This window comes from Artibeus jamaicensis, unplaced genomic scaffold (genome assembly GCF_021234435.1).
Source record: "Artibeus jamaicensis isolate MK-2021 breed Jamaican fruit bat unplaced genomic scaffold, CSHL_Jam_final contig_335, whole genome shotgun sequence".
NCBI lineage: Eukaryota > Metazoa > Chordata > Mammalia > Chiroptera > Phyllostomidae > Artibeus > Artibeus jamaicensis.
The window spans coordinates 1,148,677-1,165,425 of record NW_026521800.1 but is presented as its reverse complement, the minus strand read 5'-3'; the positions used below and the strand labels follow the sequence as shown (position 1 = coordinate 1,165,425).

Sequence of the window (16,749 nt, the reverse complement as noted above, 5' to 3'; positions counted from 1 at the left end):
TTAGGAGTTGATAATATATACAGAAATGAACTATATGCAACAATTAGCACAAAGGCCTGGAAGGGACATGGAAAGCACACTGCTCTAGGGCTCTTACACAACAGATGATGGTGCATCACCCGAAGACAGACCATGACAACTTACCATGCATACTATAAACAATACAGTGTTCATTATGGTAACACCAAAGAAAGTTACAACTAATAAGCCAAACAAAGTAGATAAAATTAAATAGTAAAAAAAAAAAATCCATAACGAATTGAAAGAAAGCAAAGTTAAGAAAAAGAACAAAGAACAAATGTGACAAACGGAAAACAAACAGCAAAATGGTCATTTCAACCCAACCACATCAGTAATCACTTAAATGGAAAAAGTCTGACTAAAACAACCTGAAAAAGACAGAGTTGAAACACTAACTGATTTCAAGACTTACTAGAAAGCTACTGTAAGAAAGTATAATATTACATCAAGATAGACAAAAATAGATGAATGGAAGAGAATAGAGTCCAAAAATAGATCCAAACATATATGACTGATCAATTTTAGACAAAGTACAAAGGCAATTAAATAGAAAAAGGATGGTCATTTTAAGAAATGGTGAGGGAACAACTGGATATCTGTATGGAAAAAACTTTAATCCATACCTCATACCATATATAAAAATTTTCAAAATATATAAAGAGACCTAAATATAAAGCTGAAAATTATAAAACTTCTAAAAGAAAACCGAGTAGAAAAATATCACCTTCGATTAGGAAAGATTTCTCTGAAATCACATCAAAAACAAAATCCATATCAGAAAAAAAATGTTTAATTATATTTTGTCAAAATTAAGAACATATGTCCTTTGAGAGATCCTGTTAAGAGAATGAAAAGACAAGACACAGACTGGGAGAAAATATTTGCAAATCACGTATCTGATAAAAGATATATCCAGAATATATAAAGAAGTTTCAAAAATCAATTATAGGAAAACTAATTTTTAAATGAGCAAAAACGTGGGCACTTCACCAAAGTAGGTGTATGGATGGCAAATAAGCATGTGATGCTCACCATCATTAGTTATTGAGGACATGTAAGTTCAAATCACAATCAGATACCACTACACACCTATTAGAAGAGGGCTAAAATCAAAATAACCAGCCACACAGTGTTGGCAAACATGGCAAGCAACTCCTGCTCTCACATACTGCTAGTATAAATGTAAAATGGATCAGTCCCTAAATAATCATGCTGAGTGAAGAAAAGCCAGGCCAAAGAAGAATATATACTGTAGGATTCCATTTAACTATATCTACAAAATACAAACTATAGTGACAGAAAGTTGATCGTTGCTTTGTTAGTTTGGTAGGAAGATATGACAAGGGGGCACAAGGAAACTTTTGAGGGTAATAGATCGTTCATTACCCTGATTGTGGTGATTTCATATGTGTATAAATGTCAAAACTTAAACTGTGTACTTTAAAATGTTTAGTTCTTTTTTTAAAATAAGCAAAAATTAGCCTAATAAGCACTGTTCTCGATTTGTTGGATTTTGTCACAGGGAAGTCAACTGTGACCTCGGCAGAACAATTAAAATCAACAGGCGCTGGGTCCAGCAGAAACAGAAAGGAAGGTGTAACAAAGCATGGCTGAAAAGGAGAGGTGAGGAAGCTTCCAGAAAAGGAAAAAAAGAAGGTTCAGTAATGGCATTTGTTTGTTTTATTTGGGGATGAGAAAGTTTAGAACACATTTTAAATTGATAATTGAGGAAAATAATGGAATGGGAATCAAGAAGAATGGGATCAAGAGGCCAAGCAAACACAAAATTCACACCCAGTCACTTAAATTTGCTTAATAAAATGGATGAGCTTATCCTCTGACAAAGACTAGGAATGCTGAGGCTGTTAATAATCTGGAATGACTGACAAAAAGATTTGTAGGGTGAACTGGTCAGAATTAAGAAACAAGATCTTACAGACCTTGGCCTGGCTAAGGTAGCAGATTATTGAATACAAAATCTGAGCAGACAAGAAAAAGCAGAAAAAGTAGATTTGGGTATCAAGTCAAGGTTAAGTGTTGAACGAATGAGTTTTTCAAGGTTAGGGGTTTAACAGCTGAGTTGGGCACGTCAAGGGTTCAGAGGACTTGGAGTGATTGATAACAGAAGTTAGATAACCTTGTCTCACTATCTAGCCCTTTACAAGGCTAAGGCTAGAAGAGGCCAGAAGAGAAATGATGGAATGAATAGAGAAATTGAGCTTTCGATAAACCTAAGAAGAGAAGGAAATTTCCCTCTCCCACAAATCAATGTTTGCTGGGTTACTGTCTCCAACCACCTGAAAGACTAATACAAGTAGAAACAGTATACAATAGGTACAGTTCCTGACCCATTAACCATCTTGATACAGTACCCCTAAAATTTTAAATACTTTTTTCACTGTTCATACCTCAAGGCCCAATAATTCTGTTTTATTTAACATAAAACTCCAACAATTTCAACTTATTTCTTTAGCAGGAAACCTACCTGCTATACCTTTCCCAACAGCCATAAAATCATGGGCTTAAGGGCTCTTAAATATATTCCAGTTCAATTCAACCATTGCTGCCTCAAGCCCTATCCCAAGAGGTTTCCTTGGACCAACACCTTAGTCCAGAGAGATCAACTCTAGCACATCATTTTCTCCATTCACCGAACAGTAAAGAAAAGTGGGTCTTACATCTCTCTTCTTCTGATTCTTAAGGTGATGTCCTATTTCCACTGAGCACCTCTACAATGAAAGACACTTCTTATCCCCATTTCATAGCCAGTAATCCCAAGGCTCAGAGAGACTGAGCATGTCAGTCAGCTTTTACCTGACAGTCTAACCTGCTTTAACTACATTCAAGACACACTGTGCAGAGGCAGCTCAACATTGCCTGAACACAACTACTGCTTCATTACTTTACTTCCTAGGTACTGTCAGAAAGACAAGCCTCTCCAAATCAAACAACACCAGAGAGCTCAAAAGATCTGATTAAAAAATTATTCAATATGCGGAATTTTTTTTTATTTGTAATTTTAGGAACAAAGTAGAACTGAAGACGATAAACATTATTATTCTCAATCACTTTCACTTCATTTATGTTTTTTATAATTTTTTAATTTTTCAATGATAGTTGACATACAATATTAGTTTCAGGTATACAACACAGTCATTAGAAATGTATATAACTTATGATCACTTCATTTACATTAAAAGGGATTCAAGGATAGAGAAATATATAAAACAATATGGAAAAACTCCTGACCACAACAACATTCACAGTAGACCCCAGAAATGTTCTGGTTGAATAGGAACATATGGTCCCTGTGGAGGCTGGGCTGACAAACAGGTTAATTTGGGGGAATCCACACGTCTGGAAGCAAGAGGGCTGCAGCAGGTTGGGGCAGAAGGAGAAGACAGCGAACTGCAATCAGGCCCCAAAAAGCCTTAACTTTAAGGGCCAGAACTCTGCAGTTGAAACAGCCCATCAGAATTGCCCCTGGATAGAGTGATGCAGTGTTAGGCCACAATGCTGGGCCTTAATGTTCCTGCCACAACCAGTCTTTGGATGTGGGCAACCGTAGGAAGGGCAGGCACTCCCACCAGCAGGGTCCTTAGAAGGGATGCTGAGAGGTACATCTCGGTGAGCACCACAAGCCTTTTTTACCTTTTTTTTTAAAAGATTTTTGCCCACTTTCTTAAAGGATTTTATTTATTTACTTTTAGAGAGAGAGAAGGGATGGTGAAAGAGGGAGAGAAACATCAATGTGTGGTTGCCTCTCGCACACTCCCTACCAGAGACCTGGCTTGCAACCCAGGCATGTACCCGACTGGGAATCGAACCAGTGACATTTTGGTTTGCAGGCTGGCACTCAATCCACTGAGCCACACCAGCTAGGGCTAGCTTTTTTTTGGTTTTAAACGAATGGGAAGAGACACGACTTGCTCAGGGTAACATATCTAGTCAACACCAGAGGATCACGATCCATTTCCCAGGCAGACTAGTTCATCTAAACTATGCTATAGTTTAGATGAGGCAAATGTTTTATAAAGAGAAATTCCAATGTTTAGTAAATAGACTGTGCCCCAAAAAGGGGCGGCTGTAAAACCTGAGTGACAGAAAGCAACACTAGAATGTTAGGAATTCTAAATCCCCACCTTAGTTGCTCTGATAGAAATGATCTGCCAAATATAGTACAAAATATACAAGAAACAATCAAGAAATGTTAAAAATGACAGCAGACTCTACCAGCATAAAAATAGTCTAAAGGTTATTGTATTTCTTTCTAATTCTAAACTGATAACCTTTCTCATAATAGCCTTAGGATGCTGGTGCAATTGATATGTTAGCAGAAAATTAAATAAGCTGCTTTGGAGAGAGGGAAAAAAACACCTGAAACTAAAACAACTGTAATAACAACCAACTGCCACAAGGAAATAGCGTGTTCTAATGTTTAATTTTGCTTTTCAAGAACAAAGTAATACAACACTAATAATTCTAAAAAGTGCAAAGCTTTTTATAGAAACCAACAAAAGCGTTGTTGAATCACTCTGAGTCCTGCTGAAGCAGTTCCTACTCATTAACTAATTAAAGAAAGACTGAATTTGAAGATTTTAAATGATCTTTGGCACCCAGAATGTAACTGAATAAGAGGAGGCAAAGAGGGCTTTACCACAAACAAGTGATAGGGAGTCAGAGTAAGGGGAGATTCAGAAGGCAACGCCCAGGAAGAGGGCCAATTTTTTAACACCACAGTTTTCATAGGCTTCACAGTCTCAGAAATATTATTAAAATGATTTATCAAAAGAGCTTACCTCTAACATGGGTTCAGAAGTCAGACTGAGCTGAAACTGCTTCAAACACTTCCCTGCTGTGTGACCTTTACCTGGAACTTGGTTTCTCTCTGTCCAGGTTCCCTCATCTACAAAATGGGGATTACAATTAACACCTACACCACATGCCCTGGCTGGTGCAGCTCAGTTGGTTGGGTGCTGTCTCACAGACTGAAAGACCATTTCCCAGTAGGAACATGTGGTGCAGCTGTAGGTTCCACACCCAGTTACGGTGCATGTGAGAGGCGGGTGATCAATGTTTCCCCCTCACAAAGGAGCTTCTCTCCTCCTCTTTCTCCCTCCCTCCCCCCCTCTCTAGAATCAATACAAGAACATCTTTTTAAATACTACATCATAGATAAAGGTCAAAGCAAAAAAATAATTCTTCTAAGTGTTTAGTGCAGTGTTTGGCACTGTTCATTGTTATCTCTAGTATTGTCACCATCATTAAGAAAGTATTGTACCTGGTATTATTAAGTATTATTAAGAGAGTATTGTACATGGACAGTATTTGTACCTAGGCAGGTTTACCAAGGCATTTAAAAAAAAAAAAACTAGCATGGTCCCCACAAAAAAACACAAGACAAAACTGAAATGACCCTCTGGAATGCATTAATCAAGTACAAGGCACTATCCTTCAGAGTACGGAAGACACGACCCGAAGTCTTGAGGGAGCTGTTAACATTCAGTGTGAAAACTATGAAAGCAAACCTCACCTGTTTTCTGTAATACATATTCCTAACCCTTACAGTTCATAAAATGGGCCTTGGTTTGGGTCACCTTCCCACCCTGCTTAATATCTTCCCTGAGAAGCATCTTAGCAGATGTTACAAATATGCAGACACACCTGGGATAAGCTCACACACCCCTGCCAACCATTGCTTCCTCCGCAATACACACAAAGTGCACAGGGGGCTAGGCAGAGAGGCACGGGGACTAGGTAAAGACATGTGGCTAATGTGTCTTTAAGGATTTTCAGGGTGTGTGGCTACTGTGTGAAAAGGGTTAAAAATGATCTCATGGCTGGGAAGATAAAATAAAAGGCTTTGTTCACAGATGGACTAGTGCATATGGACAATATAAGTATTCTCCTAGCAGGTAAGTTTTTAACTTTAATGCCATTCCACAATAAAGGAAATCTGAAGATTTGTAAAATAGTAACTCTAATCTGTAATGAAATCTGAAACCAACAGTCTAAGCCAGTAGTATTTTAAAAATAAAGCAAACATTTGCCTAAAGCAAAAAAGCTACAACTTCATTGCCATTTCAAGCCAAGATTGTTAATTCTTGGCCATGGGCATAATGGGTATCACAGTCAGAAAAAAATCATATATTGTAGAAATGGTTTTCTATAAGGAAAACAGCTATCTTGAAACTTTCACCTCAATGCATGGATTTAAAAGCTAATCAAATATAAATATTAAAAATAATAACACAAAGAAAAGTCCAGGACCATATTCAGAGAAACATATATCCTCAAGGCCCCTGGCAATGTTTTTATAATCTCTACTGTGAATAGCACATTGTATACTTTTAAAAAATATTTGCTGATGCTCAGAGAGAATGTTAAGGCCACCATCAATACCAATTTGACTGCAGTGCCACAGTCCGATGTAAAGCCATATCTCATTTCATTACACAAAATTAGAACAAATCAGCCATAACTACTGTTCTTTGGTTGTATTACTATTCCTTCATGTGTTCCCTGCTTTTATCATAATTTTCTTTCCCTTCCTTATTCCTTCATTTTTCCATATTTATGCATTTATTTAATATTTCTTTTTACAAGGCACATTAGAAAGTTAGAAAACTGAGGCCTAAAGCACTAAATGGCCTGTTCGAGATTTCACAGTAAATGGATGAAAGAGGACTTCAACTCTTCTGATTCCATATTACTGCTCCTCAGTGGTCATGAGATTTCTCTGTTAACCATTTTTCTTCCTTTCTCCTCTTCCTTTCTTCATTCTTGAAAGCTTTCTGGCAGGGATGTCCGACCTGCAGCCTGCGGGCCACATGCGGTCCAGGATGGCTGTGAATGCGGCCTGACACAAAATGGTAAATTTACTTTTAAAATTATGAGATTCTTTTGTGATTATGTACTACAATATATTTAATGTGTGGCCAAAGACAGCTCTTTTTTCAGTGTGGCCCAGAGACACCCAAAGGTTAGACATCCCAGCTCAAGGGCTTTTGCTGTCAATGACATGTCAGCTCTGATCTTTCCCAACCAATAACCTTTCCTGCAGCACAGACTGGATACTGGAGGAGGCACCTCACCTATCTGCTTCCATAACACACTGTTTCCCTGTGACAGCATTTAAGATTCACGTCTCCTTGAAGATAGGCATTGACTATTGACTTAATAGGTCTAGTTTATTGACTACTGTGATGCCTGCAATTTGGTGGAAATCCAGCAGTGCTTCTTGCTCAGAAAAGTAAAAGCCCACCCCCAAAAAGAACTCAGATGACCACAAAGTGAACCTTCTCCAGGATTCAGCATGAGTTACAGAAACAGGTCCTAGTAAGAGGACATCTGAGCTGGCACTTGAAGACAAGTTAGAATTAGCCAGTGAAGGAGCTGGCAGTACTAAACGGAAGTGTGGTAAAAGTTGAGAGGGCAGGTTCAGGGGGGAACAGCAGGGCTGATGAAAAATAAAGAAATAGGAGAAAAAAATGACTAGTCATTAGAGAAAGCAAGCTACCTGTCTCTTCAGGACCACTCAGTTATCTAACTATGAGGCAGTTTCTAAACCTCAAACACAGCAAATCATTTGATGACAGAAATGTGTATAGCAAGACATAAATAAGGAGAGCTCTAACGAGTCTCTCCAGAGATTGACAATGAAAAAATTCAGATAAGCCTGAATCTCTCTGTTAAGTCACTAGAGACAGGATACTATCTCCCTAAAATACTAGAGATCCTTTCTGCCAAAATGTGCTTCAAAAATGGCTTGAAAAAACAATCCATCTCCCTACATTCCAAACTTAACTAGATTATATTACTTCTAAAAATATCATAATTCCTTTCTTTTATCATGAAAGTAAAGAAAAACTGGGTATAATAAAATGTTTACATCAATAACCCCTATCTGAAACCTGTTTCACCATTTCATTATACTACTTTGGTATGAAATATTTCAAACCAAGAGACAGAAATAGAAAACAGCAAATATCTATGTACCCACTATCCAGTTTTATCAAATTATAACTGTTTTGTATTTAACTTATGTTTTTAAATAAAATACTATGGACACACTTGAAGCCTGGTTTGTACCTCTTTCCTCATGCCACTCTCCATCTCCTAGAAAAGGAAACTACAGTGAAGCTGACATGCTCTTTAAAAAATATATATATATACATACATATATATAAGTAATATATAGGGTTATTCAGTGGTTTTTTAAATATTATATTAACTACACATTTGACAATCTGTAAGTCTAGATATTCTAACAAATCTTGCTAAAACAGAGCATCAGAAACTTAGTAAATTATAACAAGAATCCTTTTAAATACACATTTGAGCTCCCAGGTAAGCAGGGGAATCTGGAGGTATGAAAAAAACGGAGATGAATCAAGAGTAAGTGAGCAGTCGAGCTCCAGCTGGGGGTAAGAGATGAGACTCCTGCATAGGACCAGGACTTGGTACTCCATCTATTTTTCTATATCTTTGTCAATACTTACAAATACTAAAAATTTTTTAAGATTTTATTTATTTATTTATTTATTTAGAGAGAGGGGAAGGCAGGGAGAAAGAGAGAGAGGGAAACATCAATATGTGGTTGCCCCTCGCGTGTCCCCAACTGGGGATCTGGCCTGCAACCCAGGCATGTGTTCTGACTGAGAACTGAACCAGCAACCTTTCGGTGTGCAGGCCCATGCTCAATCCACTGAGCTACATCAGCCAGGGCCAAATATTGGATTTTTAAAAATATTTCTATATATGAAAAGTGGCAAAGGATAGCTCATGGTGATTTTCATTTGCTTTCCCCCAATTACTAATGAGGGAGAGCATCTTTTCACACGTTCTTTAGTCCTCTCACTACATCATTTGTCATGTTCATGTTCACCCATTTCTCTTAGGTTGATTTTCGCTTGTTTACTTAGAGTTCTTTATATATGCTGAATGTTTATTTGACACAACACTACACTCCCATTAAAATGGCTAAAATTAGCCCTGCTGGTGTGGCTCAATGGCCAGACCAAAAGGTCCCCGATTTAATTCCAGTCAGGGCACATGCCTGGGTTGCAGACCAGGTACCCAGATGTGGGTGTGTAAGAGGCAACCAATGGATGGTTCTCTCTCCCCCCTTTTCTCCCTCCTTTCCCCTCTCTCTATAAAAATAAAAACTAAAAAAAAAAAATCAAAACAAAGAGACTTTGGAGAATGTAGCAACTTCAGGAAAGGTGAATCAAAACCAGTATGTGGAACCTAATGGACAAAATAAACTAACAAACAAAATAGAAATAGATTCATGGCTGTCAGAGGAGAGGGGGTAGATGGGCTAGGTGAAAAAGGTGAAGGAATTAAGCAAAAATAAAACGAGAAATAAAAAATAAATGGCTAAAATTAAAATGATTGACTATATACCAAGCGTTGTGGGAGATGTAGAGCAACTGGAACCACGTCAGAAAACAGTTTAAGTGGCTTCTCAGAAAGTTAAAATGCATCCACTATATGATTTAGCAATTCCACTGAGAAATGAAAGCATAAATCCATACACAAAAACTTGTGTGAAAAATGTGTCTAGAAGCTCTACCTGCAATAGCAAAAGACTAGAAATAATCCAAATGTCTATCAGTGAGTGGATGAATAAACAAACTATGGAATGATATGCTGAGCAATGAAAAGGATTAAGTTATTGATATGTACTACAACATGCATGGATCTCCAAATAATTATGCTAGGTAAAATAAGCCGGGCCGAAAAAGTTGTACACATTACAGAACTCCATTTCCATAAATCTAAAAGGTGAAAACTAATCAATAGGGACAGAAAGCAGTTTGCTGGTTGGATAGAGTGAGGCGATGTAGAGAAGGGCAAGAAGGAGAAAGTAGGAAGGGACAGGAGGAAACTTTTGAGGGTGATGAACATGTTTATTATCTTGATTCTCCTGGTGGTTTCACAGGTGTTATACCTAAGTCAAAACTAATAAAAGTTCTGTTTTGTTAAGACAAAACTCAAAAGTGTATAAATACGTTCAGTTTATTGCATGTCAATTTAGCATATTGTATACTATTAACATTTTTTTTAAAGATTTTATTTATTTATTTAGAGACAGGGGAAGAGAGAGAGAGTAACATCAGTGTGTGGTTGCCTCTCACATGGCCCCCACTGGGGACCTGGCCTGCAACCCAGGCATGTACCCTGACTGGGAATCAAACCAGTGACTCTTTGGTTCGCTGCCCAAGCTCAATCCACTAAGCTACACCAGCCAGGGCAGCATATTGTATACTTTAAATATGTGTACTTTATTTTTTGTCAATGTACCTCAATAAAGATGCTCTTTTAAAAACTTCACAAGGATAAAAGCTTACTTAGCTTCTATCTTCCAAACATTTTTAAATCATAGGTCACAATTAAGAAAAATCCCCTAACCTTCTCTTTACAGCTTTCTAAAAACAAACAAAATATTATCTCAAGGAAGTTAGAAATAATTGGAAGAGGGTGCAATACAAACAACAATTTTTTAAAATTTTTTTTCAGATTTTATTTATCTTTAGAAGGGAAGGGAAGGAGAGAGGGAGAGAAATATCAATGTATGGTTGCTTCTCATGTGACCCCTGCTGGGAACTGGCCTGCAACCCAGGCATGTGCCCTGACTGGGAATTGAACTGCGATCTTTTGGTTCATAGGCCTGTGCTCAATCCACTGAGCTACACAAGCCAGGGCACAAACAAAAATTTTCTTAGAGAAATAATCGAGGGCAAGTGACTAAAGTGAGAGTGCAGCTCTTAACAATATTGTTCTTCCAGGGAACTCACTGCTAATATTTTTATTATTGACAGTAGTAATTAATATATAAATATGTCAAATTTTCCACAGGGCCCACTCACATGGTTAAGAATCTTGCCCCACATGGATGGACCTAGAGGGTATTATGCTAAGTGAAGGAAGTCAGTGAGAGAAAGACAAATACCATAAGATTTCACTCATATGTGGAATCTAAAGAATAGAATAAACAAAACTGAAAAAAATTCATACATATAGAGAATAGAGTGATGGTAGCTAGGGGGGAGGGGAATTGGGGGACTGGGTGAAAAAGGTAAAGGAACTAAGAAGTACACAACGCTAGTCACAAAATAGTCATGTGCATGTAAAGTGCAGCATAAGGAACGTAACGTATCAGATGGGTACTGAACTTACTGAGGTGATCACTTTGTAAGTTATATAACTGTCTAAACACTATGTTGTGCATCTAAAACTAATATAATATTGAATATTAGCTGTAATTGAAAAAAATTTAAATACATACATACATAAATAATAATACCTGTGGTTAGTAATTGTGATTGTAACAATAATGAGGAAAAACTATTTAGCTATTACATTGTGCCAGGTACTCTATGCTTTTCATGCATTATTTTGATTAACAAATCAAATAAGATAAATAATGTGAAATAAATAAAATGAAAAAAGAAAAGAATCTTGCCCCATCATGCAAGTCTGAACACTCATCAGTCTGTATATTTCTTCACCATTGATAAATGACCTGATCTTCATCCATTATCATTCTCATCACAGGATATCATCATTTTTCTCTCCATAGTTAATTCTACTTTCATATCCTCCTGCTCCTCACATGGAATGAACTAGGAAATCTATTAAGTTCTACATCACTATGGACCTGAACCATTAAGCTACAACTTAGACCAAAAAATCTAGACACAGCTAGCATCAGTGATTTCTGAGTGACAGTAAGTAATGAATATTTAAGCCCTCAAAGACAAAGGCATTTGAGAACTTACCATCTCCAAACAGATGTGTCACAAGCCTGGTAAGTGTTTGCTTAAGGTCAAACTCAACCAGCTTCACAGCCTCCATGGTGTGTGTTTCTTGTTTATGGGCAGAACGAGAACTTTGCTCAAAGAACTGCAGGCTTTCTCCATCCTTTACACCAGCAAATAACTGTAAACCAAGAGAAATAATATAAATAAATAAAAATAATATTCTGGCCATCCATATCAAAAGACATAATATGGGAGTAAAATCCATTGTCTAATAGGCAATGAACATACTAAATTAGCATTCATTTAGTACCAACTTCAAACAAAAGCATTATGCTAGAGTGTATAGGGAATTAAAAAACACTGTTTTGATCTTTACTCATCTCTCCATTTTACTTTTGTGTTACCTATAGTCATTTGCTCACAAGAGACATTATCCTCAATGCTAGTGCGAATACCAGTGAATCAGGCTTGCTGACTCTAACAGTATATTCCTGACCATGCCACAGTTCTCTCAGAGTGTGTCCTGAAATGAGGTAGAAGGTATAGTCTAGAAATTACATCCTGTAAAGTCCATGAAGGCAGGAAGTATGCTGGACTTTGCTAACCAGCATCTCCGAAGCCCAGTACAGGGGCCACTTACTATGCAAGAAAAGTCCAGCAAGTGATATGGTAGCTAAGCCTCAGGTAATGCTCTGTGAATTAGGAATAATAACACTAAATTCAGACACATTATAATAATAAAATAAAATAATGCATGAAAAGCATAGAGTACCTGGCACTTTGTAATGGCTAAATAAATTTTCCTCATTATCATCACAATCACAATTACTAACCACAGGTACTATTATTCATAAGCTGCTTTACCACTAAAATAAAGTGTCCCCATCTTTAACAGCAAAGCTGGTCTGTTAGGAGACTAACTCAAGATGGAGACCAGAACAAATGAATCTACCACTCTTTCCACCTGATGTCTCATGAAATATTAAAAAAATTTTAAATAAAATAATAAAGTAGCTATTGTTTCTCATGAAATAAGAAAAATCACTTTTTAATAAAATAATAAATTAGTTATTGTTTCTAGTAATATTAGGCTGGATAATTAGAATAAAACCTCCTCATAAATCTACTAAAAAACACAAAAATTCTTAAAAGCATTGAAGAAGTAACACAATAGAGAGGGGGGGAAAAAGCCCAAGACAAAGCCAGACAGAAATACTGAGAATATGTGGGTATCCAGTATATCACCTGAAAAACTGACCATTGGTTGTGAGAACCTACCACAGCAAGTGAAGCCAGAGTAAAAGTCTGCAGTGTCTGACCAAGTTGGGTGTCAGGTAGCCAGCCCTAAAGGATTCATGCTCATAATAAGGACGAGCACAAAAATAAGCCAGTTCTGGTAGATTCCCATAGTCAGGTGTCACATTACCTGGGTACACAGAGAGAACCTCGGGCTGTGAAAATGAACTGAGGCAACTGCAGACTACTAGTTCCTCTAAGTGTCCAGCAAAATCAAACATAAAATTTTCTGGAAATCCACTTTTGCTTTCAGGCTTAATTACTCATAGTATACACGGTCTGGCAGAAGTAACGCCTAATTCAATGGGTTGGTAAAGTAATAATATGAGTGTAATAATTTATAGTTTTAATTTGAATATTTCACCTGAAATGTCACATGGTATACTTGAGTGTAATATTCTTAAGTTACAGAAGTACATCCTTATGGTTTTGTAATAAAGAAAGGAGTGGTATTTGTGCCAACCCTGTAGTTCTAGTAGATCAATCAGAAGCACTGGTGTGTCTGTGTAAGTACAGAAAACATCCCAAAAATATTAGAACAGGATTAGGACGATTGAAAGAACAAATTCAAAACACACCAATATTTCCCAAGGAGCAGCACATATCCTATTAAGATTTAAGGAGGCATAGAGCAAATACTTTATATTAACAATCCCATATTAATTTGTGTACTAGAAAAATATCCCATATCAAACATCTAATTAACACATAGTACAGCTTAAAAGAATGCCAAGTAAAATAAATCAGTCACTTTAACATTGTTTTTTAAAAAAGTATTAAGATTTTAGACCACCAACTTATACCATACACAAAAATAAACTCAAGATGGATAAAAGATTTAAATATATATCACAACACCATAAAAGCCCTAGAGGAGAACATAGGCAGGGAAATCAGATATCCCACACAGCAATATTTTCAACATGTTCCCTAGAGCAAGGGATATAAAGGAAAGAATAAACAAATGGGATCTCATCAAATTAAAAAGCTCCTGCACAGCTAAAGAAAACATCAAAATGAAAAGTGAACTGACTGTATCAGAGAACATATTTGCCAATTATACATTGGACAAGGGTTTAATCTCCAAAATATATAAAGAACTCACATGAATCCACACCAGGAAGAGAAAACACCCAATTAAAAAATGGGCAAAAGACCTGAATAGACACTTCTCCAAGGAGGATATACAGAGGGCCCAAACACATATTAAGAGATGCTGAACATCACTAGCTATCATAGAGATGCAAATTAAAACCACAGTGAGATACCACTTCACACCAGTCAGAATGGCTACCATTAATAAATCAACAAACAACAAGTGTTGGAGAGGTTGTGAAGAAAAGGAAACCCTAATTAACTGTTGGTGGGAATGCAGACTGATATAGCCACTATGGAAAAAACAGTATGGAATTTCCTCACAAAACTAAAAATAGAACTGCCTTTTGACATGGCAATTCCACTAATGGGATTAACCCTAAGAATCCTGAAACACCAATTCAAAAAAACATATGCACCTCAATGTTCATAGCAGCACAATTTACAATAGCCAAGTGATGCAAACAGCTTAAATGCCCATCAGTAAATGAGTGGATAAAAAAACTGTGGTTCATTTACACAATGAAATACTATGCAGCAGAAAGAAAGAAGGAACTCCTACCCTTCGGGATAGCATGGATGGATCTGGAGAGCATTATGCTAAGTGAAATAAGCCAGGTGGTGAATACCATATGATCTCACCTATAAGTGGAACCTAATTAACAAGACAAACAAGCAACCAAAATAGAACCAGAAACATGGAAATAAAGAACAAACTGACGGTAACTAGAGGGGAGTGGGGAGGGGAATAAGGAAGGAAAGAAGGGGAAGAGTTAAGTAACACCTATAAAGGACCCATGGACAAAGACAATGGGCATCAGGGGAGGGGACTAAATGTGGGAGAGTGGGCGTGGGCAGGGCAGGAGAAGGCAATGAGGAAAAATGGGGACAATGGTAAGTGAACAATAGAAAAATTTAAAATATATAAATAGACACACTAAAGTAGAAAATTTAAGGACAAAAATAAATGAAAAAATTACTACTAAGATCTAATAATACATCCAACACATCTGTATATCCAAAAAAATACCTGAAACATACACTATACACTAAAGTTTAGAAAACTCTGAAAGAAGGAAAAGCACTAATTCATTAGGCTATCTGCACAGTACAACACAGAGTAATAAGACCACGAAAACAAGTAAACTATTATGTCTAGAGAAAACATACATTAGAGCTGCAGCTTTAGAAATCAACTAAGCCAACCTCAAATAAGGAAATAAAATCCAGAGAGGTGAAGGTCCAGAGAGGCTAAGATCACTTAGCATTTAGCCACCAAGCTGGGACTGAAGCACATTACATCTTTGATTCCAAGGACCTTTAAGTGGCTGCCTCTCACTTAGCTTCATCTTTGAGAGACATCCACTGTTGATGAAATTAAACTAGATATTCACTAACTGAATACAGTAGGCTGTGTCATTTGTTTTTCCACTAGCATTCCTTCTGTTCTTCTGATATTTTTCTCAAGTGTCATTGCACTAACCCAAATGATCCAAATTCCACCCCCACTGCAACTGCTTACAGAAGCCAGGGTAAGTAGTTCACAGATGAGAAAAAGCAAGTGCAAGAAATTCATCCTAATCAGACTTAAAAATAAACATAGGAGTGAAGGTGGCACTGCAAGGTAAATGGTTGTCCTCCACCCTCCTGAAAATCATGTTTTTTAACAGGTGGTATTTATTATGCTATCTATTTCCTGCTAGAACTCTTCATATCTCTGTATAAATGTCTCCTGCTACCATATGCAACAGCCAACCTAGTATTCAATCTGGTGATGCTCCTCCTTTACTTGGAATGTAAATGATTGGACTGTTTGTTGATACAAAGGGAAACCTCTGCCAACAAAAGATGCCACTTGCTGTTAGTGTGGCTTTGACCTTCCCATCTACCCTGATGGCCTCCTATTACATGCTGCTGCAGACCTATGTGCTCTGGCTGGAAGCCATCATGAACAGCATTTTGCTCTTCTGTGGTTCAGAGCTTCCACTTGAGGTGCTCAGCCTGGGCATTTTCTACAGTATGGACAGGATGTGAAGCACAAAAATTTCAACCAGCACGCCTAAGGGGCTAAGACCACACAGACTTCTGGTACTTTGGCCAACCCAGTGAAAAGTGGTGGTTGCAGCGGTCCTAGGGAAAGTTGCAGCTTTTCCTCAGCACTAACACCTGGGCAACAAAGCAAGCATAAGACCACTGTGCATCATCTTCTAAACAGGACCACCAGCCTAAGAGTCTCTTCCATACTCCAGTATACGGAGGGGCACAACTATCTCCCTCCTGGCCATTCTCAGAACAATTCCTTGCTGATCTCAAGTTCCCCTCTTTGATCATCATGGCCAAAGCATCTTGTATGGACCAGATAGGCTCCCTGTGCTTCTGGCAGGACCTGAGCCACACTATCTGTATCCTGTATGTGTTGTGCCATACCTGTCACACATTGAGCATGGAGTGCCTCAGGATGGTGTGCTCAAGTGACACAGAAGCCTCTTATCCTTACTCTTCAGGAACTGAGCTCTAGAACTTTTTTAGTAGCTCATAGGGTTATTTTTCTATTCTCATCATGAAACAA

The 16,749-nt window shown here is 37.5% G+C and overlaps 1 protein-coding gene and 1 pseudogene across 5 annotated transcripts in view; one reads left to right on the top strand and one right to left on the bottom strand.

Moving 5' to 3' along the window:
- The window catches only part of FARS2 (phenylalanyl-tRNA synthetase 2, mitochondrial), a 571,180-nt gene that overhangs the window by 392,478 nt on the left and 161,953 nt on the right, over nt 1-16,749 (bottom strand). For all 5 annotated transcript variants that reach the window (XM_053664097.1, XM_053664098.1, XM_053664100.1 and 2 more), the window contains exon 3: nt 11,808-11,967. In XM_053664097.1, coding sequence (XP_053520072.1) covers nt 11,808-11,967 — 160 coding nt within the window. The remainder of the gene's footprint in view (nt 1-11,807; nt 11,968-16,749) is intronic.
- LOC119059612 (transmembrane protein 216-like) lies at nt 13,013-16,214 on the top strand (annotated as a pseudogene).